This window comes from Tauraco erythrolophus, chromosome Z, assembly GCF_009769465.1.
Source record: "Tauraco erythrolophus isolate bTauEry1 chromosome Z, bTauEry1.pri, whole genome shotgun sequence".
NCBI classification, from domain to species: domain Eukaryota; kingdom Metazoa; phylum Chordata; class Aves; order Musophagiformes; family Musophagidae; genus Tauraco; species Tauraco erythrolophus.
The window spans coordinates 34,109,727-34,135,099 of NC_141496.1; the positions used below are offsets into that span (position 1 = coordinate 34,109,727).

The 25,373-nt window shown below is 44.0% G+C and overlaps 1 protein-coding gene across 1 annotated transcript in view; it reads left to right on the plus strand.

Annotated features, from left to right (window-relative positions):
- The first annotated feature begins 1,798 nt into the window (after positions 1–1,798).
- PCSK1 (proprotein convertase subtilisin/kexin type 1) overlaps positions 1,799–25,373 on the plus strand; it is a 31,663-nt gene continuing 8,088 nt past the window's right edge. The window contains exons 1-9 of the mRNA XM_086628718.1: positions 1,799–1,978; positions 3,479–3,583; positions 7,098–7,208; positions 10,430–10,576; positions 11,070–11,146; positions 16,430–16,518; positions 20,525–20,697; positions 22,989–23,201; positions 24,434–24,534. Of these exons, the coding sequence (XP_086484844.1) occupies positions 1,799–1,978; positions 3,479–3,583; positions 7,098–7,208; positions 10,430–10,576; positions 11,070–11,146; positions 16,430–16,518; positions 20,525–20,697; positions 22,989–23,201; positions 24,434–24,534 (1,196 nt within the window). The remainder of the gene's footprint in view (positions 1,979–3,478; positions 3,584–7,097; positions 7,209–10,429; positions 10,577–11,069; positions 11,147–16,429; positions 16,519–20,524; positions 20,698–22,988; positions 23,202–24,433; positions 24,535–25,373) is intronic.

The following is a 25,373-nucleotide window of genomic DNA, read 5'->3' on the forward strand; positions in this document are numbered from 1 at the left end:
AGTCACTGGCTTGACTCTGACAAACCCTGTCCCATCATTACACCACGTTGCAGAAAGTGGTTACGGGTGAATACTGGGAAGGAGCTGCAGCGTCATTTTATTGCTATTCTATTCTGTACCGATATAAATGTCAATATTCTATTGATGTTTCTGGCACACTTATTACATACTCATCCTTTTTTTTCCCTCCCTTGACCCATTCAGATTTCTATTATTTTTGGCTCCTGTATACGCCGTGGCCTATTACTTCAGCTGCAGTGGTCACAATCCCCTGGTCCCCACAGGGACACACGGGCCCTCAGGAGGCTCTCAGAACCATACCCGTCCCAGAACAATCATGTCCAAGGCTGAGATTCCAGGCACTGAAATGCCAGCTTTTTACAATATTTTCCATTCCTCATTGTTTCGTATTTACATTTTCCATTATCTTACTATTTTAGAAGCTAGCGAAGAGCAGGGCAGGCATATCTGTCACTCTATAATAAACAGAAGAAGGAAAACAGCATTGAAGCTCAGCTCTGATACTTAAAAGCAACTTATTAAAATTTCCAGTGTAAAAATTGGAAGAATCGAACATTTAAATACAGTTAACTACAAACTGAAGCTGCTAAAAGGCTAAGTTTTAGAGGTAGAGCAAACAGCCTTTCGGGAACATCAGGAAATTTTTAGAGGTGTTAGATTCTGACATGTGAGGAGAGGAAAGACAATGAAATGGTAGTAGGAAAGTGAAATAAAACAGAAGGAGCTGGGGACATGGGGATGGAGGAGGAAAATATGGAAATAAATGAGTATTTAACAAATTCCAGTATTTGCTGAGAAATTGCAACATGCAGACCACCAGACGTGATTTAAAAAACAAACAAACAAACAGAATTCAGGTTGTTTTTGGTTTTGTTTTTTTTTTTTTTTTTTTCAATAAGTAATTGTATTTCAGGATGAAGATATTTGTTACATCGCCAGAGCAGGTAGCAGTGCCCACAAATGCAGCGTACCTATGGAGCGTTGGGAATATCAGGGGGATGATGCGCGTTAATCAAGCACTACCGTGCAGTAGGTCCCGGCTTATTAGCTTAACTGAAAAAACGTTGTATTCGCCCAGCTCTCCCCCTGCACCGAGGCTGGGAGCCAAGCGTTGCTCCCCGCCACGACACGGGCTAGGGGGGAGAAACCCACCCGCGAAGGGGTCGGGTGGGAGGAGAGGGCGAGGTCCGAGCTGCCGCCTCGCCTTCGGCTCGGGGTGAACCGCAACGATCGCCCGTAATAACGGCGACCAGCGACACGAAGCGATACAAAGCGAAGCCCCGCGCTCTCCGTTCCCGGCAGCCGCCCCCGTCCGCGGGGAGAGAGACCCCCGCGCCCCCTCCACCGCCACCCGCCCCGGTCGACAAGTCCGCTAAGTTGCCGCGGCGGCGATCGGCCGCCCCCGTCCCGCGGGACGCGCCCGGGGACAGGCGCGCTTCGCCCCCGCCGCCCGCCCGCGTCCCTCCTGCTCGCTTCCGCGCACGCCGCACCACACCCCCGCCCCCCCCCCCCGGGAATTACCACCCCACCCCCCGGCTCGGGGGCCAGGTACACTTGACGTCAGGATGGCTGTCGTCGTTTTGACGTGTAAACACTCATTTCCATTCCGGCTCCGGAGGGTCTGGGCGCCGCGCAGCCCCGGGCAGCCGCGCCGGCAGGCAGGGACGGACCCGCGCTGGGCCGCCGCCGCCGCCCGCTCCGCCGCGCTCGCCTAGCAACGCTGCGCCCGCCGCAGCCCGCACGCCCGCCCGCCCGCCGCTCCGCACGCCCCGCGGCCATGGACGGGAGCCGCTGTGCCGGCCGGTGCGCGGCCCTGGCGCTGCTGGCCGCCTGCTGCCTGGCCCGCGCGGGCAGCGCCGAGCGGCAGTTCCTCAACGAGTGGGCGGCGGAGATCCCGGCGGGCCCCGACGCCGCCAGAGCCATCGCGGAGGAGCTGGACTACGACCTCGTGGGGCAGGTACGGCCGGGCGGGGGGCGGACCGCAGCGGAGCGCCGCGCAGCCCGGGCGAGCCGCCGCGCCGGGGCTCCTTTCCTTCCCTCCGGCCTCGGGGCTGCCCCGAAACTTGTGCCCGGCTGCCGCTCGCGGGGCTCCGGGTAGTTGGAAGCGGCTTCTCCCCCCGCCGCCCCCGGGCCCTGGCTCCGCTCCTGGCGGGAAGCCCCCTGACCACGGCGCCCGCTCGGGGACTGCGCTCCCTTGAGGGGAGCAGGCAGGGTCGGGCAGGCCACCCCCGTTCTCCCTGAGGGGAGCGGTCAGGGTCGGGCAGGGCATCCCTGTCCTCTCTGAGGGGCTCCAGGCAGGGCAGCCCCGTTCTCCCTCAGGGGAGCGGGCAGGGTCGGGCAGCACGACTCGGCTCTCCCTGAGGGGACACGGCACGGTCCAGGCAGGGCGCTCCCGTTCTCCGAGGGGGGAGCAGGCAGCCCTGGCTCCGGCCCGCCGCCCACGGAGGCTCCATCGGCACCGCGGGGCTTCTCTCCATCAGGCCCTCCCGGCGCTTTTTTGGGATGCCGTGACGTCAGCGTTGTCAGGGATGAGTAACCGCCTTGAGGTAACAGCCTCGTCCCCCCTCCCGGCGAGAGTCCTGCGCCGGGCGGTGCGTTTGGCAGCGCCGGGGACCGCGCTCCTCCGCCGCGGGGCCGCTCCCCGCCCGCGCCCTGCCCCGCAGCCCTGCGCCGGCAGCCGGCGGAGGCCGAGCGGGCGGTCCGTCCGCGCTTCTCAGGCGGGCCCGCTGCTGTGGGCAGCCCCTGCCCGGGCTCGGGCGGCTGTGCAGGACGGGCGGCCCCGCCGCCCGGGCTCGGCCGTGTCCTCCGGCCTCTCATACCGAAGCGTGGCCTCGCCTCTGTCGCTGAGGTTCGGTCCTTCTGCCTTCGGAGCCGGTGGATTCGCCCCCGCCGACTGGGAACGGCCCCCTGCGTAGGGAAGAGGGATGTTTAGAAGCGGCGAGGTGCGGCCCGTTCTCGGGGCGAGCAGCCGCTGCGCAGGTGGAGCTGCCGGGTCGGCAGGTGCCCGTGCACACAAACCCCGCAGTGGGATTTCTGGAGCTGCACGAAGCGTTTTTAATGTTCCTGTTCAGCTGAGCCCCAGGAAAAGCAGGTAAAACTGGCGTGTGACCATACATGAAACCCACCCTTCGAAATGCGACCTGGCCAAGGTATGTCTGCGAGTACACTGCTCACTACCACAAATACTACGCTGCTGAGTACTGTAGTAGTAATGACTGCTACTTCACTAGCTCAGACAAAATTATTCTCCCAGTTTCTCCTGGCAGCACACAGGCTGTGATAAGCACTTCTTAGTTGAAGAGTGGTTTTTAGTTTAGATTTAAGTATCTAAAGGCTACTTTCTTGCTCTTTTCTTTCCTCTTTTAAGCAGAATAAACTCGGTCAGGTTGCGATTGTTGATATTTGTTTGCAGTGGGGAAATATCTCTCAATAGTTAAAGTATGCCTCTGTCTTATAGATTGGATCACTCAAAAATCACTACCTATTCAGACATAAAAACCATCCAAGACGGTCTCGAAGAAGTGCCATTCATATCACTAAAAGACTTTCTGATGATGAGCGGGTGAGTGTTACATTTATTGCTTTTCATGCCCTCTGTTTATTCTGTCTCCTTATTGCTGGCTTTGTAAATGAGGTCACAGGCAGGCTTTCCTCATTATGCAAGGCTGATATATTCAGCCATCCATACTCATGCTGAATAATACTTTATTATTCTGTCATTAGCAGGCAGAATCTGACCTTCTCTTACCATATTTTTCGCAAGTGCTTTCCAAATTAAGATTTAAGATCTGCAGCATTGCAGAAGCTCAGAATTTCAGATGTCAGCGTGTCGCTGATGAAAATATGAACCAGGAACCGCAGGGCTCGATTCAAAGTAAAAATCCACAGATGCAGTAAGTTTAATCAGGCCACGTCTGTGCAATTACCATGGGAATTAGGTTTGATTTGAAGTGACTGGATGAAAAAAAAAAAACAAAAACAAAAACCAACTAGGGGAAAAGGGCTGAGGTTTTGCTGGATTTGCTGCTTCTAAGACCAGCTAAAACCCCTTCTCCAAGGGGTACACTGTGATCCCATTGCAGTCAGAGAACAGGCACACTGGAGGGCCAAGGATCTAAGGTATGATCCGCTGGTGAAGCAGACTCTGCGTTTATTTGCCTTTATTTAAAAGGGAAGCGTGTCTGCTTGTAAACAGGGAAAATGAGGGAGTGGCAAATTTAAGGAACAGACCAGAATGCTGTCAGCCCCTTTTAAAAACAGTTTCTGACAAATTTCAGAACAACGAAATTTGAATTTCAAATTAGAGTTACTGCAGCAATCGTTGCAAAAAATATGAGCAGTCCAAAACATGAAGTAACCTGGTTGTGAAAACCCGCAGTTTATCATATAAGGACAAATCGCTTGAGAATGAGTAATTGGTTATCTGCAGGTATTAGATGCAAATGTCACCTAGGAGGAAATGCGCCGTTCGAAGAATTAAAGGAGGGAGTGAGACGGTATTTGTTTTGCCTGTTCTGTTTAAAAACCGTACACTCCCATCTTTCTCCTTGCAGACATATGTTTAAGAGTTAAATCATTCTAACAGTGAAATCATTGTAAACTGGGGATGTTCAAAACCACAGCTTTAATGCAAATTGATGTTCTACTTTACACCCGTACCTATGATCAGATGTTCAATGCCATCCTAGTGCATTGCTCAGGAGCAGACTTCTGGTTGCAGTTCCTCTCTTTTTTGAAGTTACTGCATTGAATGCATCTCTTGCGCAGGGAAGCAAGGTGGTGTTTAACGTATCAAATTCTAATGTCATAAGCAGAATGGAAGCAGTTGTGTTACACAAATTACTGCCAAACATTATTGCAGACTTACATTCTTGGATCCAAAACCAGAGCTTTGAAGTACTGCAGGTGATTTGCTAAATTTACTCCAATTTCGCTTTTATTTACCATCTAGTATGCAAATCAGCTATGTGAATGAATGAGATGTAATTATGTCATTATGTAAGTATGTAAACACAAAGCAATCATGTAATGCTGTGTAGTTATACATGGACCTTTGCTCCCCAGAGCTACTTTTGTTCAGCAGCCACCTATTTAAAAAGATTTAAATTCAGCCTTTAAAAAGGGAGAGAGAAGGGAATCCTGCTTTTGTTTGTATAACGCCTTCATGAATTTTACGATGTGTTAAGTGTGAAAGCTGGGGTAAAACTTGGCTCTAATGTGAATATTTGTCTGCTTCCTATAGATGTCCCAGTGTTTGCTGTAAAACAGATAAAGGCTGTGAATACCTTGAAGGGATACAATTATCTGGTTCCCTAACTTCTTCCAGTATTTGCACTAGTTTCCAAATCTGGTTTCTTGAAAGAGACCTGAATCAAGATTACGTTCACTGCTGTATGTATCAGCGACTGGAGACTTGGCACAGGGCCTTCAGCTTTTGCCATAGATGGATGGTTGGAACCTCACACAGCTGCCAAGTGACAAACATTTGGCTTGTTTATCTGACATATGTGCTTGGTAGTTTCAGCTCATTTCCCTCAGTGCAGTTGTCCACATCGCAAAAAAAAATAACAAGCGTGGAAGCTGTCAATTGTTAATTACTGTTGGGTGATGGAGAGGCCAAGCTTTGCTGTGGGCAGGGAAGAGAGATAAAGGTAATTGCTCTAACCTGTGCACCAGTACGTATGGCCCTGGATATCAATAGGGCAGTCTAAAGTACTTACACTCGCATGGGTATATTAATCTTCTGTCACTAACTACGGTTCGTAGGGTTTTTAGCACTAAACGTGTAGGAAAGGGAATAGTATTAGGGAGCTTTCAGTAAACATGCCTGGTGTGGCTACCGTTTTTAAAGGGTTTATGTTTTTGTAGCCAACTTTGGTTAGACTCTCACTTGAAAATAGTGTTTTTATCAAATCAGTCTTTTTTATCATCGTAATTTGAGTCACTCTTACCGTTGTTTCATGTATGGTGATAGAAGTAAGGACCATAAAGCCACTGGATCACAGTAGAGAAAGACAATGAGATCTATTCAGATGTTTAAAGCAAAAGATGAGATCCAAGGCATCCTCCACTTGAGGCTTATAGCAGGATCTTGGCCATCTACTGAACCTGAGTTTGCTTTGCTCATTTGGAAATTGGTTTTTAGGATGAAAAACACCGACTTGATCTGTGTCAGAGTGACTGTTCAGCCACTAGCAATGAATAGCATTTTATTCCCATTTCCAAAAGGAGCACACAGCACAGAGAGAGGTGTCAGAGTCAGGATTTAATTTGAACTGGGTTTAGTAATGCATTCAAGGGAACTAAGTGGGATACACTTTTAAAGCGCAACCTAGTGCCTTACAGATTGCTGTGTCTGTGCACAAATCATAGAATCATAGAATCATAGAATCGTTAGGGCTGGAAGGGACCTTCAAAGGTCATCTAGTCCAACCCCAAATGCTATGCAACTCACCATATCAATGCTTTAGCAAAACGTGCTGAAGCATTTTGGCTTTCAGTTGCCTTAAGTGGAATTATGCCAGTGGTGAAGTTAGTCCAATATTCATAGCTTACTAATTGATCACACTTCAAAACACCACTGGGAAGGAGGCTTGAAGGTCTAGCTGGGCTATGAGTAACAGCGTTGTCATGATTGCTAGACTAAAGCCAGAGATAATCTTTCTCCTTTTCTTTTAGCTCCCAATGGACATAGATAGGCTTTAAAACCTAGGTAGGAGAAAAGAGGAGGCTATAGTTTTGCTTGTTTTGGTAACCAGCGCTGCTTAGATAACCTCCTAACCATACTGCACATTTGGTATAAAAGCCTGTGTTGTGTGGCACTCACGGAAGTTCTACTGTTAACTTGTACTTAATGATTTTCTATGAATTGATTCTATAGTCTCGTGATCTCACCAAGTCCTCTTCCCCAAAGTAGCCCATACTACAGTATAAACAATCCTCCTCTCTGCACCAAACATTGCTCATTTTGCTTTAGGCATCAAAATTTTGCTGTATGACGAAACCCCTTATCTTCTAGGTTAAGAAAGTCCTAACCTGTAGAGGCTCACTTGTCATATTTATACAAATCGTTGTAGGTGTCATGGGCAGAGCAGCAATATGAAAAAAAGAGAACTAAGCGTGCCACCATGAGAGACTCGGCAGAAAATCTTTTCAATGATCCCATGTGGAATCAGCAATGGTATCTGGTAAGAACTTGTTTGATTATGGAAAGGGGGATGGTGAATTTCGGTTGCGCTATCAGCTGCATTATTTTGCTGGTATCAGGCACTGAAGGGAGTAAATGAAGAGTCCCCCTCGTTAGCATATGCTATAAAAGTGAGAGATTTCTGTGCATAATATTTCCAGGCAACCTTCTGTTTTCTGTGAAGTGTCATTTGTACAAAGATTCTAAAAGCCAGTTCAGGCTGCTGCTTAGGATGGGGGTTGTTACCAGAAAGTGTAAGAGTTAAAAGCTACCTTTATGATAATTTTAAGATATTTGCTGTTGGCATATAAGAAGTCCCTTATCACATCTGTAGCTGACTATGTATTTATTAAAATTGATACTGCAGAGTGCATACTCTGGATGAAAACAAAAGCGTATGCACGCATGTGACAAGCACCTTCAGCCTCTTGGAAGAGGATTTAAGTAGAAGAGGGTCTATACAGTGTACATGTTCAAAACTTCAAGGAAAAGAAATTTCCTGAGCTCTGTAGTTTCTGTCTGCATGTGGCAGCTCAGAAATACAATTGATTGTTTATGTTTTATATGTTTTCTTTTGAGAGTCTGTGTTTCCACTGTGCATCTAGCTTTAGTCTAGGTTTCATTGCTTTCATTCAGAATTGGGATGGGATTAAAGGTGGATATAACAAATCATGGAGAAAGCTCAAGCACAAATGTGGCCCAAGTAGCTGGAAATACCTTTCTCTTCTTCAGTTCAGCTTAGACAAAACAGACCAAACTCTGGGCTGTTTGTGTAATGCTTCGCCCTCTCCTTCCTTTGTATGAGCTAGGAAAAATAAATTATAAACTGCATAGCATAAAATATTTCTGTGAAGATTCCTGCAGACTTCTTTTCGACGTGGTTATCTTTGAGAATTCAGCTTTTCTTTGAAGCTGAATGCCTATTTGCTTCTTTGCCTGTTTCCAATAGGAAGCAGGAAATTTCTGAGATGTCTGTACCGGACCAATACGCAAACACACTCAGAGTTCAAAAAAGCAGTTTTGTGAAAAAAGCAATGTCCTACTCTCCAGGAGACATAGTTCCTTCTGCCACCTTGCTATGGTTTTCACTTCTTTTCTCTCTAGTTTTCCCACATGAGAAACAGAAACATCGTGCTTACTCTTATTTGCGGTGCATATTGAATTTTTCCTGATTAAATGCATAAACGTGTTAAATATTTTCTTCCAAAATATATTGCTTGCCTTGTAGTAAATAACTTATTATTACCTTATTATTATGATTTGATGGCAGCAGTTTTTACCTCTATTCAGGGTACCTTCACACATCAGCAGAAAAAAAATGATTATTTGGTGGATTCTAGAGAACAAAACTTGAAACCTCAAATAATTCCCTGAAAGGCAGCAGTCAGAAAAGAAAGCATAAATGAAAGAAAGGTCATTCCCATGACAAATTCCTTTTTCTAAGCCTCATATTTGATGCAACATTTCTTTGCAAACAAAGAAATGAAAAACCTGCGATCAACTAATGTAATTACGCACAGAGAAATAGAAAGAAAAAGCTTTTATTTTACCTCTGTGTTTTTATGAGGGTTGTGAACAAATTTTCTAAATTAGATGTAGATACTGCATATTTAATATTAGAGAGGAAAAATCGTAGAGTCATAGAATGGCATAGGCTGGAAGGGACCTCAGAGATCATCTAATCCAACCTCCCTGTCATGGGCAAGGATGCCTCTCAACTAGATCAGGCTACTCAAGGCTCCGTCCAACCTGGCCTTGAACACCTCCAGGGAGGGGGCATCCACAACCTCTCTGGGCAATCTATTCCAAAGTCTCACCACCCTCGTACTGAAGAATTTCTTCCTAAGATCTAATCTAAATCTGTTCTCCTTCAACTTAAACCCATTTCCCCTTGTCCTACCAGTGGACACTCTTGTAAAAATCCCTCCCCAGCCTTCCTGTAGATTCCCTTCAGGTATTGGAAGGCAGCTATTAGGTCGCCCCGAAGTCTTCTCTTTTCAAGGCTGAACAATCCCAGCTCCCGCAACCTGTCCTTGTAGCAGAGGGGCTCCAGCCCCTGCGTCGTCTTTGTGGCCCTCCTCTGAACATGCTCCGACAGATCTATGTCTCTCTTATGGTGGGGACACCAGAACTGGACGCAGTATTCCAGGTGGGGTCTCACAAGAGCAGAGTAAAGGGGGAGAATCACCTCTCTTGACCTGCTGACCATGCTTCTCTTGATACATCCCAGGATGTGGTTGGCCTTCTGGGCCGCATGAGTGCACTGCCGGCTCATGTTGAGCTTCTCATCTATAAACACTCCCAAATCCTTCTCCTCAGGGCTACTCTCAACCCACTCTGTGCCCAGTTTGTATTTGTGCCTAGGATTGTCCCGAGCCAGGTGAAGGACCTTGCATTTTGACTTGTTGAAGCTCATGCAGTTAGCACTGGCCCTTTTCTCAAGCCTATCAAGGTCCCTCTAGATGGCATCTCTTCCCTCAAGTGAGTCCACAGCACCACACAGCTTGGTGTCATCGGCAAACTTACTGAGGGTGCACTCAATGCCGTCATCCATGTCGCTGACGAAGATGTTGAACAGCACTTGACCCAGAACAGATCCTGAGGAACATCGCTTGAATGACCCATTTAGGAGCTACTCTTCAAAGAACTTGCTGTGGAAGAGAAGGCTATAGATGAATCATGGTTCTGATTGATTTACCACAGGAACATTAATGAGGGTAGTAAACAGAAAGTTGTGATTCAGCATAGTTGTTGCTAACCAAATGACTACCTTAATTTTTTTATCCATTAATTATTTTGCTCTGGCTAACTTGAATGTCAAAGGAGAAAACATGTTTGGAGAAAACGCAGCTCAGTGTGCTGTGGGGTACTGTCTGGGCTTCTCATCAAGTGAAAAGAACAAACATTATCAGGTCTGATTATTAATGTTCCAAGGTTCATTGGTACATCCCTACCATTCCCCTGTTTCTGCTGCCTACCTCCAATCAATGCAAGATGCTCTTTGTTCAGAGGTGGTCTTCAGGGATCTTCAAGTAACAGGGTAAATTTTTCAGTGCTACAGGTATTTTAAGAACCTAATTTTTGTTTTATCTTTGCAAAATTTGAGCAAAATATGCAAGTTCAGGCTGGGATGGTTTAGAGCATCTTTAAAATATGGCTTCGGACCTGTGTAGTAGACTTGGATAAAAATGTTGACGTATTTTAATTCTTTCTGTCTCCTAGCAAGATACGAGAGTTACTCCATCCCTGCCCAAACTGGATCTCCATGTTATTCCTGTATGGCAAAAAGGGATTACAGGCAAGGGTGTTGTCATCACAGTCCTAGATGATGGCTTGGAGTGGAATCATACTGACATCTATGCCAACTATGTAAGTTTGGGCATTAGAATGCTATGGAATAAATTAATCAGTTGTAAATTTGATACACAGACACTCTTCTCCAGCTTGTTCTCTGTTCTGTAAGTCAGCTCCTACAGTACAGAGACTGAAATATTTGCCTTAGGCATAATTTGGAACGTGGTCTGTGTCACAGGAAGCCGAATGTTACTTAGCAATGATAGTGGGTTGGTTTTTTTTGGGTTTTTTTTGTTTGTTTGTTTGTTTGTTTTGTTTTGTTTTTTTCACCTCAGTGGATTTAGTTCCCAGGCATGTTTGTATACAGTGGTTTAATGCTGAATTATTAAAGCTCTGTGAAAAATTTATGGAATTCTTAATGCCCGTCAAATTCTACCAACTTGATTGCTGTCAACATGAACCACACCAAATAAATACAGACTCTAGAACCCATTTTGTTAAGCATTTTAAAATGCATTTTCTAGTTGTCTGAATTAATTCTGGTGTTTGTTTTTTTTTTTAAACGTAGGATCCACAGGCAAGTTACGATTTCAATGACAATGATCATGATCCCTTTCCTAGATATGACCCAACAAACGAAAACAAGTGAGTAGCCTCCCAGTTGCGTGAAGAGAACAAAATAATACATTGTTAATTTGTGCGTTAGAACATAAAAATGCAGAAATGTCTATTTATGTCCTCTATGACAATTATATAATAAAAGGAAATGTTTATGTAACAGAATGACTGAATGGTTGAGGTTGTAAAGGACCACTGAAGGTAATCTGGTCTGAGCCCCTGCTCAAGCAAGGACACCTAGAGTCAGTTGCCCAGGACCACATTCAGATGGCTTTTGAATATCTCCAAGGGAGTCTCTACCACCTCCCTGGGCAACCTGTGCCAGTGCTCAGTCACCCTCACAGTTAAAAATCATTTCTTCGGAATGAACCTCCTGTGTTTTAGTTTGCACAAAGATTTGCATGGACCATGGGCACAAACACTGGAAACTAAGGAAATTGATAGGACAAGGGGTAATGGCTTTAAACTGAAAGAAGGGAGATTTAGATGAGATCTAAGTAAGAAATTCTTCCCTCTGAGGGTGGTGAGGTACTGGAACAGGTTGCCTAGAGAACCTGTGGCTGCCCCATCGCTGGGAGTGTTCAAGGCCAGGTTGGATGAGGCTTTGAGCAACCTGGTGTAGGGGAAGGTGTCCCTGCCCGTGGCAGGGGGGTTAGAAGAAGATGATCTTTAAGGTCGCTTCCAACCCAAACCATTCTATGATTCTATGAAATGAAATTCCCAGATGAAGAGCTTCGTAATTGTAATCTCCCTGTAATGTCCTGAATTTCTTCGTATCTTTGTATATATAAGGTACCGATATGTTTCTGTAAGCTGAAGGAAACAATCTTTTCATGTCATCATGTATGTTTCTAGAATGATACCTCCCTAAGCAGATTTTGACTTCAATTCTCTGCTTTGTACTGGGAATTTTAAAAGAATGTGTTTCCTATGAAGGGCTCTGGAAGAGATATCTTAGAGGAACCTACTAAGAAAGCCACCCCTTCAGGTCGGCTTTCGTAGCTAAGGATACTGTTTTCCAGATTTGACAGTACCTTTTCGACCCATAGAATAGCTTCTACCTCAGTGCATACCATCACAAGTGGAGTGATGCTCCTGACCTCTTCTCATATGGTCGGACACTGGAGGAGGTTACATTCAGACAGAGCACAGGAGTTGTTGAGGGGTTGGTTACTGTGGAAACATCTGAGCATCATCAGGGGGCTCCAGGTACCTTATCAGGGACCCAACTCGAATGCCTCTATATGAATGCCCGCAGCTTGGGCAATAAACAAGAGGAGCTGGAGATGCTTGTGAGCCTGCAGAGCTATGACCTGATCGGCATCACAGAGACATGATGGAATGACTCCTGCGATTGGTGTGTTGGACTAGAGGGGTATAAACTGTTCAGGAAGGACAGGCAGGGGAGACGAGGAGGGGGTGTTGCCCTTTATGTCAACGAACAGCTAGAATGCATGGAGCTCCACCTGGCAAGTGATGATGAAAGAAGCGAGTGCCTGTGGGCCAGGGTGAAAGGAAGGGTAGGAGACTTTACAGTAGGAGTGTGCTACAGACCACCCAATCAGGAGGACCAAGTGAATGAGGCCCTACATAGGCAGATAGGAGTTGCTGCTCATTCACAAGCCTTGGTCCTCATGGGGGATTTTAACCACCCCGATATCAGTTGGAAAAACAACACGGCGGGGAACAAGCAATCCAGGGGATTCCTGGAATGCTTTAGCGATAACTTCCTTATTCAAGTGACAGAGGAACCAATGAGGAGAGGTGCCATGTTAGACCTCGTTCTCGTCAGTAGGGAAGGGCTGGTAGGTAATGTTGAACTTGTGGGTAGCCTTGACTGCAGTGACCATGAGATGGTGGAGTCTGAGATCCTAAGGGCAGCTAAGAGGGGGAAGCTCAGCAAGCTTGAAACTCTCGATTTCAGAAGAGCTGACTTTCGCCGCTTCAGGAACCTCCTTGGTAGTGTGCCATGGGATAAAGCCCTGGAAGGACTGGGAGCCCAAGATTGCAGGTTGACTTTCAAGAGTCATCTCCTCCAAGTTCAAAGGCATTGCATCTCTAAAAGGAAGAAATCAGGCAAGAACACCAGGATACCTATATGGATAAACAAAGAACTCCTGGCTAAAATCAAATACAAAAGGAGATTACACAAAGCATGGAAGCAGGGACTGGTAACCTGGGATGAGTACAAGGAAGTTGCTCGTGTACTCAGAGACCAGGTTAGAAAAGCGAAGGCCCTGACAGAGTCAAATCTGGCCAGCGATATTAGAAATAACAGAAAAGGATTTTATAGGTGTGTGAGAGAAAAAAGAAAAACGAGAGAGAATGTGGGGCCTCTCCGGAACGATAAAGGTGACCTGGTTACCAACGACGTGGAGAAGGCTGAAATATTCAACAACTTTTTTGCCTCAGTCTTCACTGGCAACCACTTGAACCACACCACCCAAATCACAGAGGATGTTGGCTGGGTCTGGGAGAGTGAAGAACCACCCAGGGTACGAGTAGATCAGGTCTGGGAACACCTAGAGAACCTGAAGGTGCACAAGTCCATGGGACCTGATGAGATATATCCATGGGTCCTGAAGGACATGGCGGCTGATGTTGCTAGGCCGCTAGCCATCATGTTTGAGAGGTCCTGGAAGTCTGGTGAGGTTCCTACAGATTGGAAACGGGCAAACATAACCCCCATCTTTAAAAAAGGGACCAAGGACAACCTGGGAAACTACAGACAAGTCAGCCTTACCTCTGTGCCAGGTAAAATCGTGGAACAGATTCTCCTGGTAGCTGTACTAAGGCACATAAAAAATAACCAAGTGGTTGGTGACAGCCAGCATGGCTTTACTAGGGGCAAGTCGTGCCTGACTAATTTAGTGGCCTTCTACAACAAAGCTACAGCACTGGTTGACATGGGTAAAGCAACGGATGTCATTTTCCTGGACTTGTGCAAGGTGTTTGACACTGTCCCACATGACATCCTTGTCTCTAAAATGGAGAGACACAGATTTGACAGATGGACCACTTGGTGAATAAAGAACTGGCTGGATGATCTCAAAGAGTTGTGGTCAATGGTGCGATGCCTGAGACCAGTGTCAAGCGGTGTCCTTCAGGGGTCTGTTCTGGGTCCAGTGCTGTTCAACATCTTTGTCAGTGACATGGATGACGTCATTGAGTGCACCCTCAGTAAGTTTGCCGATGACACCAAGCTGTGTGGTGCCGCGGCCTCACTTGAGGGAAGAGATGCCATCCAGAGGGACCTTGATAGGCTTGAGAAAAGGGCCAGTGCTAACTGCATGAGCTTCAACAAGTCAAAATGCCAGGTCCTTCACCTGGCTCGGGCCAATCCTAGGCACAAATACAAACTGGGCACAGAGTGGGTTGAGAGTAGCCCTGAGGAGAAGGATTTGGGAGTGTTTATAGATGAGAAGCTCAACATGAGCCGGCAGTGCACTCATGCGGCCCAGAAGGCCAACCGCATCCTGGGATGTATCAAGAGAAGCGTGGTCAGCAGGTCAAGAGAGGTGATTCTCCCCCTTTACTCTGCTCTTGTGAGACCCCACCTGGAATACTGCGTCCAGTTCTGGTGTCCCCACCATAAGAGAGACATAGATTTGTTGGAGCGTGTTCAGAGGAGGGCCACAAAGATGATGCAGGGGCTGGAGCCCCTCTACTACGAGAACAGGTTGCGGGAGCTGGGATTGTTCAGCTTGAAAAGAGAAGACTTCGGGGCGACCTAATAGCTGCCTTCCAATACCTGAAGGGAACCTACAGGAAGGCTGGGGAGGGACTTTTTACAAGAGTGTCCACTGATAGGACAAGGGGAAATGGGTTTAAGTTGAAGGAGAACAGATTTAGATTAGATTTTAGGAAGAAATTCTTCAGTACGAGGGTGGTGAGACTTTGGAATAGATTGTCCAGAGAGGTTGTGGATGCCCTCTCCCTGGAGGTGTTCAAGGCCAGGTTGGACGGAGCCTTGAGTAGCGTGATCTAGTTGAGAGGCGTCCCTGCCCATGACAGGGAGGTTGGATTAGATGATCTCTGAGGTCCCTTCCAGCCTATGCCATTCTATGATTCACTTCTGGGACAATCTTTCTGTGTCTTCTGATGCGTGTGGAAGCTTTATTTAGAACAGATTTGGCCTAAATGTCCTCAAGGTATTAACCTAGGAGGTTTCTAATGTTTGAACACAAGACAACCAGACAGTTCATTTAGTGGACTTGTGTGTCTCAGAAGGAGAGAGGAATTTTCTGATGCCCTGTCTAGAGCTATCTCATTGATGCTCTGTGAAACATCTTGATGGGTCTGTTACGTCTAATGTATTCATGGTAGTTCAGGGGGGGATTTTGTCCACCAGAAAGAAAATGGACCTCTTTAAAAGCTGGTACTCAGAAGAAGTCAATTTCTTAAACCAATTAGGATGCCACTACTCGATACAGTAAGAAACTGATACACTGGTTCCTTGTTGTCTATCTGACAATATAATAGCATCCACAATATAAATCAGTGTATGGGGAAAAAAACCCAATTAATCAAAGGATAAATGTCTCATGAGTAACACTTTGGAAAAATTACATTTCTACTTTGTTATAGTGTTTTTTAAGAGCAAGAAGCCATTATCCTCTTGTTCCGATGACGTTATCTGTTAAATCTACCTGTATTACCTCTAATCTCTATTAATAAGTAGATGGAATTCAGCCCAGAAGCATTCAAACACTTCATTGAATAACAATCTGTAGTATTAAATAATACAGTTCTTTTACAATTACACTTATATGAAGGTTTTCTGTACTGTGGAATAAGAATCAGCTATGGCAAAAAAGAATTGCATAGAAAATAGGTGGTTGCAAGAAAAATTTAGCAATGGCAAGCATGCTTTAAAGGCTAACTTTCTGAAATCCTAAATAAATGCAGTCATTAAAAAAAAGGAAATATGTGATTAAAAAAGACTGGTATCATATTTCTGTCTGAAGAAGTTTAGCAGCTTCTTAGCCCCATAATTTTACGCTACTTTTGCACTCTACTAAAATTCTGGTATCTAATAGGTCTATGGACTTCTGTATGACTTAAGTTAGGTTTTTATCATCTCACGATGAAGATCCTTTGATCATTAAGTAGGTAAAAATCTCTTGATTGAAGCCTGAGAGGAGCAAGTATTTTTGTGTCATGTAGATACAACTGAAAAACTATTTAATAGCTGCATTGCATTTACTTGAAGGAAGATTTCCACCAAATCAAGAAGATCTTTGATGAGTCTTTGTGTACAATAAACATAGATGCAATGAGATGTTGTTTATTCTTGCTATGTTTATTCAGGCACGGGACACGGTGTGCAGGAGAAATTGCCATGCAAGCCAACAACAGAAAATGTGGAGTTGGAGTAGCCTACAATTCCAAAGTTGGAGGTGAGAAAACGAAAATAATTAGGTGTCTAATATGAATGGACACCAGACAGATCCTGCAAAGTGCTGAGTGTTTTCAGCTCCCATTAGTCTGAAGTACGAATGATTGGTCCTTCTCAGAAAACATCAATCTTGCAGTATTAGGCTGCAAACTCCTGTCTGGCCATAACGCAGAGTGTTACATCTGTATGACAGCATTTCTTGAATGTCAGCATACTCTCTGGAATTTGGCTATCAGTTGAATATAGGTAGAATATATAACGACAGCAACAACAGTATAGGTGGTGACAATGATGATGACAATGGTGATGATAATAATAATAGCAACAACCTGTATTGTACCCAGAGATAAGACTGTATCTTTTGAGCAATGATAGACTCATTTCTTGTAATTGGTTATCCTGGAAGGAGGTGGCATGGAGGAGGAGAGGGGTTGAGTGAAAGTAAGAGTGTACAAAATCTGTACTCACCCTTGCTTGCAGCATATTGTTTCTATCTGCACAATTCCATTTGAAAGGTCATGTCAGTCGAGATATTCAAACTGCTGTGGTTTTTGTTGTGACAGCTTACTTCTCTACTATCATCAGAAGTTAATTTTGAGAATAAGTAGTCTTGCTTGCCCATCAGTCAATACTGCCATCTTTTGAAGCGGTAACTAAAAGTTTAATCCATTGGAGGTTTATGAAATAGTCATGATCAACATATCAGTTGCAAATGGTTATTTAGCTCAGAGGAAGACACTTGTACAGCCCTAGTTTTTCCATTACTGTCTTTTTTCCTTTTAAACAAAGGGACAATGAGTGCCAATTTACACCCATAACTGCCGTTGCCACCGTTTCAGTCTTACGTTTGTAGGTTCTCATTTACTGTACTGAGCTGTCGTAGATGTCAACTTTGCAGTCTGCCTTTGCCATAACGCATTGTGCTGTCATGGTCTGTTTAAATAAAATATCTCACTCATAAGATGAAGACGCCAGATTTTCAAAGCGTGGCAAAATGGATGAATCTGCAAAGATGTCTGAACTCCCGCTGTGCCCATATTTTAAGGCAGTTGCGTCTATAGAGAAGATTCTTCCATAGCTATTTGCATATGCTCTGTGTTCATTTGCAAATGCAAACTACAGATCTGTGCGGAGTCATTTGTCTAGGAAAGAAAAATAATGGGAGGAAAAGCAGTCCAGTGATCCAAATGACCCAGAAAGCTGTTTATACTTGGGCGGGGGAGGAGAAAGAATGGAAAGGTTGAAAGAAGTTGTAAACTGTTATATATAACTAGCCTGATTAAGATAGGGACGTAACAAAAATATGTTAGAAGAGCCAGGGAAGACAGGAGAAGTCTTCAAAAGATTCAGATAAATTTGAAGTGGCTAAACCTTGGAAGGCTTTTTGATGTTCCAAGCTATACAAGATTCATTTCTTCACAGGCTTTTTTTTCTTCTTTTTCTTTTAAATCCATGAAATGAGGCATTACACACTTCTATTTGACATTCGTTCAGGGTGACTTCTTTAAATGGCTGTTTGCTTGTAGCAATCGCCATACTGGATAAATCCAGTGGTCCACAGCCAATGCCTGCTCTCTGATAGTCAGCAATAACTGCTTTAGGGAAGGAAACCCCGACACTTGGAATACCTCATTCTCTAACCTTCAGCATCAGAGGTTGGTTTAACTTTACCTTGAGGGGTAAAACAACACGTTCCATTCAAAATTTTTTGTTTTCCATGAAAATACTGATTTTAATAATCCCGAGTGTTCTCATTAGTCACATCAATGCCTGGGCCTCTTCTGAAACCTTGGTTAGCCTCTTCAGTACTTTATGGCTGTGAATCCTGTAGGCTTTTCTGCACACTGAGTGAAAAAAATATACTTCTTAATGCCAGTTTTCGAAGTGACACCTTTCAGTGTCCTTTAACATTCACCTCTCCTTCTGTATAAGGCTAAGAAATGCGTGCCTATCAATCACCTTTGGAGTAGAGCGGGGTGTGTATATATTCACGCATACCTAACTGTAGCACTGTGCTACGATATTTCGCTGGTGCTGCCATGGAAATCAAATGATTAAGAAGCTCCATTTTACAAAGGACTGGGCTGAGAGTTCCCGCATAGTGACGTGTTGCTAAAAATAGCCTTCTGCCAGATGCATGTGTGTGTCTGAAATTACCTTGGGCTTTACCCGCTTTTGATTTTGTGGGACTGATGGTGAGACCAAGCAGGTGCGAGAATAGGAAAGAGTTTGCGCAAGAGGACATGATTGGAGTCTGCTTAGGGAAATATAACTGCAGTCATCAAATCCCCGAGTTGACTTCAAGAAGCAAGGATTTTTGGTGATCACAAAGACAAGACAGCGTTTTTTCCCCTTGAACTGTTTTCATCAGTGTGTTGTCAGTGTTCTTGTTTTCTACCTTACTATGTTATTTTTCTGCAGAGTTGGCTTTGTTGTCTTCTGTGGGAAGTATCTGCACACCAGTCTCTGCATTCCCCGTATCTCATTATGTGTCACAAGCTCGCACCCGGTGCTTGCAGTCATTTCCACACAGGCAGGTCTTTGCTCACAGCGTGCCGGTTGAAAGAATCTCAAAATTCTGAGCCAACTGAAAAATGAGTATTCAAAACGTTATGAGTTTGAGCCTATCCAGGATAAGTGGTGGTTTTAGTACCTGAGGCATGGGATATACCGTGATTCTTTTCCCAGCTTTGTGAGTGATAGTGGAGTAGCAGTGGTTGAGCGGATTAACTCCTTTGTCTGTTTTTTCCCACTAATTAATATGAAATAATAAAGTACAGCTTTATCTCAGAGGTATTACGAGCCTTAGAGGCCAACCATGTGGGGAAAGAATTATGCTTGCAGTCTTTTTTTTTTCCTACTTGACAGTATAAAAAAAGAACAAGAAATTGAGAACTGCAAGGGTGAGGCTGGGGTTTTCTTTTTTTTTTTTTTTTAAGTAGAGCAACCACATTTTGCCTGCAGTACTTTGGAAAAACCCCCATTTTGTGGAAAATACTAGAACATGAGTACTCATAATTCACCAACTGCCAGTAATGGTGCAGCTGCTGTAGTACTAACTTGCCAAGTTCAGGAGAACCCAGACATTTTTATTACTTGAAAACACAGGCTGAATCCTGACTGCTGCGGCTCTTATATCGCTGCTGTTGCTGAGAGAGCCGTGCCATAGCGGGAATTTTGCCAGGCTCCTGGTATTCCTGTCTTCCTCCGACACTGGACAGGGGTAGCAGTCCTACTGCAGAGCCAGGGATTTGCAGAACGAGAGATCCAGTGCAGATGAACCGCTGTCTGCCACTGAATTTTAAGTACCGCTGAGATCAGGCTCGCTCTGAAGAAGATTAGATCATCCAGTTCCTAGTAAAATGTTAATGGCTGGATATCTCTAGCAGTTCTGGATTGTTTACAGTAGAAAAGATGTGTCAGTGAAACAACAGTGAGAATTTCTTTGTGGTGAAGGCTGAAGAGGTAGTGAAATAACGGTGTCACAAAAACAGGAAAACCTTAAGGACTGTGAGGACCAAGTGTTTTAGTTGGAACATTCAGAACTGCATCTTTAAACTAAAACTCTTAGAACTCTTAAAGATAAAAGTAATGCTGATAAAACCTATTTAATTTTAGTGAGCTGCTAGCAGTTTGAGAAGTCTTTGTTACAGATCTAGCAGAGAGGAAGAAAGAGTCAAGAGAGATAACGCAATAAGAAAAAGCAGGATCAGCAAGCAAAACATCATCTTCTTTGCTCTCTGTAGGAAAAGAGAAAGTAAGTAAGAGGCAACCAAGATTTTAGGAGGGTTTTTTTAAAATGTTTGTGGGGAGCACTGAGCTCTGCAAATAAACAGTAAATGTACTGTTTCACGCTGACATGAACAGACCTGAGCGTTACTTACATGAACAGCTGTAGGCTGTGATTGCAATAGTTACAGATTAATTTTGTCGGAAACTTTACAAACAGAAAAGACAGAGAAGAGGGAAGAGAAAGTAATCCAGTCTGTGTCTTTTTTTCTGTTAAGGTATACGAATGCTGGATGGAATAGTCACCGATGCTATTGAAGCCAGTTCAATCGGTTTCAATCCAGAACACGTGGATATTTACAGTGCAAGCTGGGGCCCTAATGATGATGGTAAAACTGTGGAGGGACCTGGCAGACTGGCACAGAAGGCTTTTGAGTATGGAATAAAACAGGTACGATACTTAAGAGAAAGATACAATAAAATGTGGCAGAGGGCAGAATTCTGAAATGGTTGATATCAGGGAAGAAAAGAAAATAGTTTGTGCTCTCTTTGCTCAAACGTATTTGAAAAGGAGGAGATGGATTTTAATAGTACAAGTCAGAGAAATTACCAGGCAGAACAGGACTTTTAAAAAAGCAGCATTAGAGCTTTCTAAACTGGTTTTAAGCTGCTCTTCTCCACAGATAAGCTTTCTCTTTCCATCCTTAGTGTTGTTGCCTTTGTCTTGCCCTACCCCCACCCTTCTCTGCTGCTTGTTTTGAACTGAACAGTAATTGGATTTCTGCACTGAAAGCCTATAAAATTTAATACAAAATTTCTGCTTTGTGAATGTTTTGCTGTGTGAAGTAGTGATGCATTTTAGCACCCAGTGGATGGGCTTGTAGTATGTTAATTGCATTAGTTTATAAATTGGCGCATATCATGATCCAATTAAAACGAAAATAGTAAAAATCTATGATGAAGAGTATCCAAAACACTTTTTACAGTTCTTTTTTATATTATTCTCTCTAGATCTGGTTGGATGATAAGTAAGGTGCACACTGAGAGCTACTGGGGATATATTGATAAACTGCTCTTGCCAGTGAGGTGAAAAGATACCTAAAGTGGGACAGATGCTAATGTGGAGAGGAAGACTGAATCAGGGATGTGAGAGGAAGGAAATGGAGGAAAGCTTGAAGGACAGAATCAAAGAGAAGGAAGATTTTGGAAAAAGGGCAGTTAACATCAGCAGAAAGGAGAGAAGAGTCTGACAGCTGACAGACATCCTCTGAGGGAAGAGCGGAGTCTGAGGGGAGTGGGCTGGGGATAAACAGAGATCTAAGTCCATAGGTAGGCAGCGAGAGAAGAGGGAGAATTAAAGGCAGTGATTAGGAAACTAGTGTTCAGTGGTCTTACTCTGAAAGAGCAGGTTATATGGTGAAGAATGTATGGGTTTTTACAACTTGTTTTATTTATTAAGGGGAGCTAATTTACCCATTAATTTGACAGGCTTCTTTTTCAAGGATCTGAATGATGTCCCTGATGCTTAAAGTCAGTCAGAGTTGGGATTGTCAATGACTTTCATCCCTGACTCCTTCATTGCTGGGCCATTAAAGCACTTAGGGGCATGCTTAGCCTTAAGCATCTGAGAGATGTTGGTAGCACACTTAAGTGAAAGCAAAGCAAGTGTTTACATGTAACAGTGCTTTTCTGGACTTTGCAAAGAAGATATTGTCTCATTTTCTATAATCGATGTGGCTTGTCCTTTCCCTTTTAGCAGTGTTATCACAAAAAGCACAGTTTACTTTTCTATTTTCTTTATTCTTAACATTTTAAGTGCTGCAGATGTCTTAGCCCTTGCATGAATAACTTCAAATCTCATCTGAGAGGGATGATAAAAATCTGTATTTCAGCTGCTGTTTCCAGTAAATGCGTGTGTATTAATAATGAACAACAGATGAACTTTTGCTCATCACACAAAACTGGTGTTTTTTCTCCGAAGGACTAGCATGGGTTAAGACTGTATGGGGTGATACGTGTTTCCTCTATGACAGCTGTAATTGTTTACATGCTGTCATCTGTCCACATCAGTTGTCAGCTGCTCTTCCCTCATTACACACTGGAGACTGGAGCAGGGAACGAACTGGTCGTGTCTGGAAGACTGGTGGTGCTGGCCCACAGATCCACAAGAGAAGGGAGGGTTTTCAGCCAAACGTGTCTGCTGGCTCACTGTGTTTCAGCCAGCGAATGCCAACTGTGAAAGGCTTCATTACAAAAAAGAAATTGGTGGAAAAATCATATCATGCACCTCATTCGTACTGCTTACCTGTACCTCTGTGATTACAGGAAGGGCAAGTGGAATAAACCCTGATACACTTGCTGTTTCTTTAAAAAAAAAAAAAAAAAAAAAGGACATTTTTCCTAGAAATGTTCAGGACCAAAACATCAGCAAGTGGGAGAACTTACTGTTGAGCACAGACTCTGATCTTAACTTACTTAAAAATCTATTCTGAGGAAAGTTGCTGTACCCAGAACGCTAAACCTAGACCAGTCAAAGTGACAAATGTACTTTGAAGTGTGTGAAGTAGGATACCTCAAGTAACTGGTTTCTTCTGTCTCCATCTTCTACAGAGTTTATGGAAAATTGTCCTTTCCTACCTGAAAATGTTTGATGCACTACGCTTTTTCGGGGGGAGGAGTTGTTAAGAATACATTACAGAGACTGAAATCTCTTTGATAACCACTCATTTCCTTTCTCTCTAGGGCCGAAATGGGAAAGGCTCCATTTTTGTATGGGCTTCTGGGAACGGAGGCCGTCAGGGTGACAACTGTGACTGCGATGGTTACACTGATAGTATCTACACTATCTCCATTAGCAGTGCTTCTCAGCAAGGCCTTTCTCCCTGGTATGCAGAGAAGTGCTCTTCAACTCTGGCCACAGCATACAGCAGTGGGGATTATACTGACCAAAGAATTGTAGGTTGTTTTTACTAGATTCAGAACAAACATAGCAATGTATTATATATGCAAATGACAAGTGAGAGCTCATAAATGCTTGTTTTCAAGTGCCTGCTTTACGTTACGTGTTACACGCTTAGTGCTTTTGCCTTGAAACACTGAGGGATTTGTAATCCAAAAAGTAATTGTATTCCTGGAACATCTTCTACTGTAAAGCTGTGGCTAAACAAAATCGTTGTGTCAGTGCCATTAAATCAGCGTGCTGAATCTGTCTGCAGTTTGTGTATGACAGAGGTCTCTGCATGAAGTTTGATAGGGCCCCGTTGATCGGTTTCAATCCAGAACACATGGATATTTGCAGTGCAAGCTGGGACCCTAATGGTGAAAGGGCAGGTGAAGAGAGATTTAGAATAAAAGGAAAAAGAACCTGTGAAGTTGATGTACCATAGGAGTCAGTACCGCTGGTGTACCTTGCCATTAGCTTTTGTAAGGTTGTCAGCCCTTGAGTTCCCACTTATGACAGCAACAATAGTGCTTCCAAACCTGTAAAAGGTACTCAGCGAGCAGACAGATCAGTCCGTGTGCCTTCATTAACTGTGCAAGAAATAACTTGTACTGAAGAAAATTACTGTGATAAAATAATGTTGAAGAACCTGTAATTTCTGTTCAGCCCAGGTGGATGCTGATTTTCAATAAATCGCGTTGATGGGTATTAAAACAATGTTGTTCCAAGTTAGCCAGAAGATTAGTCCTTTGTAAGTGGTTTCTCTTCATAGCCGAGGTGTAGATACATAGGCAGATGAGTTTGGTATTTAATTTCCAAATAAAGCACATATTTCATTGCAAATTATAGTTCTTCTGCTGAAGAGGGAGCAGAACACCAATACTAATCCTATGAGTAATTTTCTCTCAAGCAGTAATTTTAAATGTTCTAGGCCCAACACAATGATCTGTTTTTATGATTCACCAGTAAGCCTGAAACACTTATTATGAAACCTTAGAATAAAATAAGATATGCAGTGTGGGAGTATTTTGTTCCAACACAAAGCGTTTTGATACAAAAATTATAGTTGAAGTAAAAAGAGTGGATTGAAATACGAACGGATTAAAACATCCATCACTTCTGCTGGTGAGGAATGTATTAATATGCACTGAGTAAAGGATACATGGCTATGTTTTTGAGTGTGGATATGACTGTATTTCCAACTGTTTGTTCATGCAGTCTGGACTTTTTTTGTTTTTTCTGTCAGACAAGTGCTGATCTTCACAACGAATGTACAGAGACTCACACTGGGACCTCTGCATCTGCACCACTGGCAGCAGGAATTTTCGCTCTAGCACTGGAAGCAAAGTAAGATGTCACACAGTTACCTTTAAAACTCCTCTCTCAGCCACACCACCATCTTCCCCAAAATGTTGTCTATTTGAAGTGGCACCATCTCATGCTGCAGCTCTATTTTTTGTCAGCCAGACTTGCTCAGTCTGGTGACAAAAGTAAGCATCTACTTGCCTCAACACCTTCCTAGCAAAGCAAAACCAACATAAGCAAAATGTGATGACTGAGGGTTTTTAGTCCATATTATGCATTGCCAAGAATTAACTGAGTTCTGGTCAGTTGCACTTAAAAGCAGTGAGGCTGCATATGTATGAGGAGAAAGTAATTCGAAGACAATAGTTTGTAGGAGTTTAAATTAAGCCTTTAGTCAAGTTACAGAACCTTTTCTGTCAATGATGAGACATAAAATGGAAGGTTCCCAGCCTCGACTGTCAGAGCAGGCAGGGACCAGGCAGGTTCAGATCCTGTAGGGCTGGTGGTCAGAATGTATGACTTAGAGAGGGTAAAAAAGAACAGGACCGGACAGGACAATACCTTTTTCACAGAAAACACTTCAGGCATAGGGCGTAGGCTTAGTACTTGAATGGTTTAGGTTCTGCTCCATGTTCTGTTGCATACTCCTTTGATGACATAAGCCAAGATACTTAAGGCCGTATTTTGAAGGGTAGGGTTGGTCACAGGTAGAATCAAATACCCTTCAAAGTCCAAGTCCTGTAAAGACTGGTGGGAAATACTAGTTTGCTAGTTAAATTTAAATGCCTGAATAATTTTGAAGAATTGGACTCTAATCTTGCTGCATAACCATTCTTCATTTACACAGAAATCCTGTCTACCTGGAGAAATACTGTGAGGAT